Source organism: Carlito syrichta, unplaced genomic scaffold (genome assembly GCF_000164805.1).
Source record: "Carlito syrichta isolate Samal-C Ts95f unplaced genomic scaffold, Tarsius_syrichta-2.0.1 Scaffold288209, whole genome shotgun sequence".
Taxonomy (NCBI): domain Eukaryota; kingdom Metazoa; phylum Chordata; class Mammalia; order Primates; family Tarsiidae; genus Carlito; species Carlito syrichta.
Window position 1 is genome coordinate 447 of NW_007232305.1, and position 3683 is coordinate 4129.

At 58.3% G+C, this 3683-nt stretch overlaps 1 protein-coding gene across 1 annotated transcript in view; it reads left to right on the top strand.

Annotated features, from left to right (window-relative positions):
- Window positions 1-259: 259 nt before the first annotated feature.
- The window catches only part of SEMA6C (semaphorin 6C), a gene marked incomplete at its 3' end in the record, with an annotated part of 9855 nt that continues 6431 nt past the window's right edge, over window positions 260-3683 (top strand). Inside the window, exons 1-3 of the mRNA XM_021710163.1 lie at window positions 260-337; window positions 837-886; window positions 2516-2784. Of these exons, the coding sequence (XP_021565838.1) occupies window positions 2667-2784 (118 nt within the window). The remainder of the gene's footprint in view (window positions 338-836; window positions 887-2515; window positions 2785-3683) is intronic.

Here is a 3683-nt window from a genome sequence, read left to right on the forward strand (position 1 = left end):
GTCTGTGACCCCGGCCACTCCCCAGAGGTGGCTGCGGGGCCAGGAGCAGAGGGAAAGCTGTTTCCTCTCTCCAGCAAGGGGAGGCTCTAGGAAGGGAAGAGTCGGCCAGGTCTCCCCCGTGTGCTTCGGCCCAGGGTGTGAAGCAGCTGAGTCCTCCAGGGCAGAGCCAGCCTTTCATCGGGCCAGGGCTGGGTGGGAGCTGGGTGGGAGCTGCCCAGATGCGGCTCCCCAAACGCCGCTGTGGGAAGCCCTCAGAGACAGACCAGGTTGAGTCCAGGGGCCAATGCCAAGGCCAGCATCGCGTTCAGCGGGTGGACCAACACAGCCTAAAGTGGGGGTGTGTGTGTGTAAAGAGAGATTGGGTGGGAGGGGGAGGCAGGGCCTGCTCTCGTGGAGGAATGAAGGGGCTGGGGGTGCTATGGGAGCATTTGCCTGGAAATGAAGAGCATGTAAATGAGATGCAAATTAGCCTCTATTGTCCCTAGCTAGGGCGCTTTTGCTCAGAAGGCTGTTGGATTCTGAGGGGCTTAACAAGGGAGTGGTCTTCATGCCTCATCAACTCTCCCCGTGACCCCTTTTCCCAAGGCTGGCCCTGCAGTTCCAGGAGTTTCTAGCTAGGGGCCATCCCCATCCCCTGCCCCCAAATCCCCGGGCCTGAAGCCTCCAGCACCTTCATAACCAAACTAAATGTCATCGGCCCCCTCCCACTTCCAAGGCAGCCTCTCTCGCACTCGAGCCTCAGCAGACTTTTCCCGGATTTTCACATTTACGTTGACAGCATGCAGTAAGGGAGATGTCACTCAGTCTCTTCCCTCTTTTGTCCTGTCTTCCACCAGGTCAGAGGTCTTCTGGCCCCCTCAAGCCCCCGTGGGAGCCACCACCCCAGGTAAGGGAAGGGCAGCCGCTCCTGAGGGCAGGGCATGACGGGAGCAGCCACGAACAGGGAGCAGGAAGAGGGTCAGGCTGTTGTCCCCACTTGCCAGAGACTAAAGTTGTTTCCAGGGTGAAGATACCAGTTGCTCAGGGCAACTTGGCGGGGGCAGGTCGGGGAGGATAGGAGACAAGCTGTGTCCCTTTCTCTTCCCGCGGGAGCACCAGCATCCGGGAACACAGGGTGAGGGGAGGGAGGCAGGCCCAGCCTTTCAACATCAGAGGGTCGTTAGCCAGCTGACTACTCTGCCCCTGGGGAAATGGGGTCATCATTAGGTGTTCCTGCCCCGCCCCCTCCTCCAGCTCTCTTGGGACCCATCTGACGTCAGCCTCCCACCAGTGACGCTGGATTGGGGGTGGAGGAGCACTTGGGTCCTGGCTCCTAGAACGGAATTACTGGGGAGACGGAATTACTGGGGAGACGGAGGGGGGTTGGACCTGGAAGCCCAGGGTCTGTCTTTCAAGGGACATGGTGGGACGGGCAGCTGAGTGGTTAAGGGGAGTTATCTGTTCACAAAAGAAAGGATTCTCACCTTTCCTGACCTGCTTTGTGGAGCTCACCAGGCCTTCAGTTTCCGGGGAAGGCAAGAGGCTGGTGTACACCGTCCCTGTGGGTCCCAGCCAGCGTCATCTGGGTGGGGGAGGCTGGTGGGCAGGAAGGAGGCCTGTCTCACCGTCCCTTCCACCATATCCTTCTTTTCCTGGACTTTGGGCTACAGTTGCCTGCCTGTCATTGAATTATTTATATTTCAATTTCAGAGGCAGCCTGATAAGGGAAGGAAGGGGAAAAGGGGCACGGTCAGCCATTTCCCCTCACCTTCCAGCCCCTGTTCCTCTTAGGGGGTGGGTCCACTCTTCCCCCCATCAAGTACACACTGGTTCTTAGGCGCCAGGGAGGGAGCAGGGGGCTAGAGAGGCTGGGAGGGGGCACAGTGGTCGGGGAGACAGCTGCAGCCAGAGCTAAATTTAGCTCTGATCTGGCTTTGATGCAGATTCATTTTTGGCTAAGAGAATCCCCCCTCCCCAACTCCCCTCCCTACTCAGCTTCTTCCCTGGTGGTGGGAAGGGCCCCTGAAGCCTGCGCTTAGACCAGGACAATGACCCCTAGGCTGCCTCCTCCCCTGACTCTGTCTTCCTCAACCCTGGAGAGGACAGTGGCAGCCACGCAGCTGCCCCTGCCTGGGCACAGAGCCTGCATTGCTCCCAGGGTGCCGTGGGGGGTCTGCAAGGGAGGGGGAGGCAGACGTGGAGCCCTCTTCTTCCTCCCAGTGCCAAGGAGTCACTATTTATAATTTTAAGGCTTCAGTGTCTAATTATAGCTGAGAAGGGGTTAGCAAGAGGGGGGCCAGGAGGTGTCACCTACTGAATGTCCCAGTCCCAGTGAGGAGGGGAGGAAAGGCTGAGTGAGAAGGATGGGAGGGGGAGCGGGGCGCGGGCGCGGGCGTGTCCTGTCCTTACCTGGGGTCATGTCTAGGCCTAGCCCCAGCCAGTTTGGGCCAGTTGGAGGGGGAAGGGCCTTGAGTGACAATGACAGCTGGCTGGGACTGGGGCAGTGCCCGAGAGGGTTCTTCCCCCCACCCCACAGGGTCTTCTGGGGATAGGCCGCGAGAGGAGCCTGGCGGCATCACGGTGGGGAGGGAGCTTGGCCTCCCCCCACCACTTGTCTCTGTCTCCCTTTCCAGGTCCAGCATATGGGTGAGGGGGCACCCCCTGGGGCCTGAGCTGCCCCGCACAGGATGCCCCGTGCCCCCCACTTCATGCCCTTGCTGCTACTGCTGCTCCTGCCCTCGCTTCACCACACGCAGGCCGCCTTTCCCAAGGACCCCCATCCTCTGTTGGTCTCTGACCTGCAAGGTGAGTGTCCCTTCTCTGGGAGCAATTAGAGCCTGAAGCCCCCTGTGTGGGAGGCAAGGTGCAGGGGGCTCTGAGCCCCAGAAGTTGAGAGCCTGACCAGCCAAAGGGAGCAAACAGGTGGCGTGAACGGACACCCCAGGCCACTCATGGCTCATCCCTGGGCCTGGTTTCTTCGCTCGGAGGCAGCATCATTTGGTGGCTAAGAACGTGGACTCTCAGTCAGACCAAACCTCAGCAAGTTTGAGTCCCTGCTAAGCTGCTCACTAGCTATCTGATCTTGGTTAAGTGATTTAACCTCTCTTTGCCTCAGTCTCCTCATCTGTACAATGAGGATAATGATACACTCTAAGCAGATGTGGTGGTGCACCTGTAGTCCCAACTACTATGGAGGAGGATTGCTTGAGCCCAGGAGTTGAAGGCTACTGTGTGTGGTGATGGCACCTCCTAATAGCCACTGCACTCCAGTCTGGGCAACATAGGAAGATCCTATATCTTTTTGTTTGTTTCTTTGTTTTGAGTCAGAGTCTCACTCTGTCGTTCAGGCTGGAGTACAATGGCACGATCACAGCCACCACAGCCTCAACCTACTGGGCTCAGGTGATCCTTCTGCCTCAGCCTTCCAAGTAGCTGGAACTACAGGTGCGCACCACCATGCCAGGCTAATTTGTTGATTTATTGTAGAGATGAGGGCTCACCATGTTACCTGGGCTTGTCTCGAACCCCTGGGTTCAGACAGTCCTCTTGCTGCCGCCTCCCAAAGTGCTGGGGTTACAGATGCGAGCCACCGCACCTGGCCAACACCATCTCTTAAAAAAAAGGAGGAGGCGCGGGTTCGAGACCCGCCTGGGCAGCGAGACCTCATCTGTACAATAAATCAAAAAATCAGCCAGGCGTGGTAG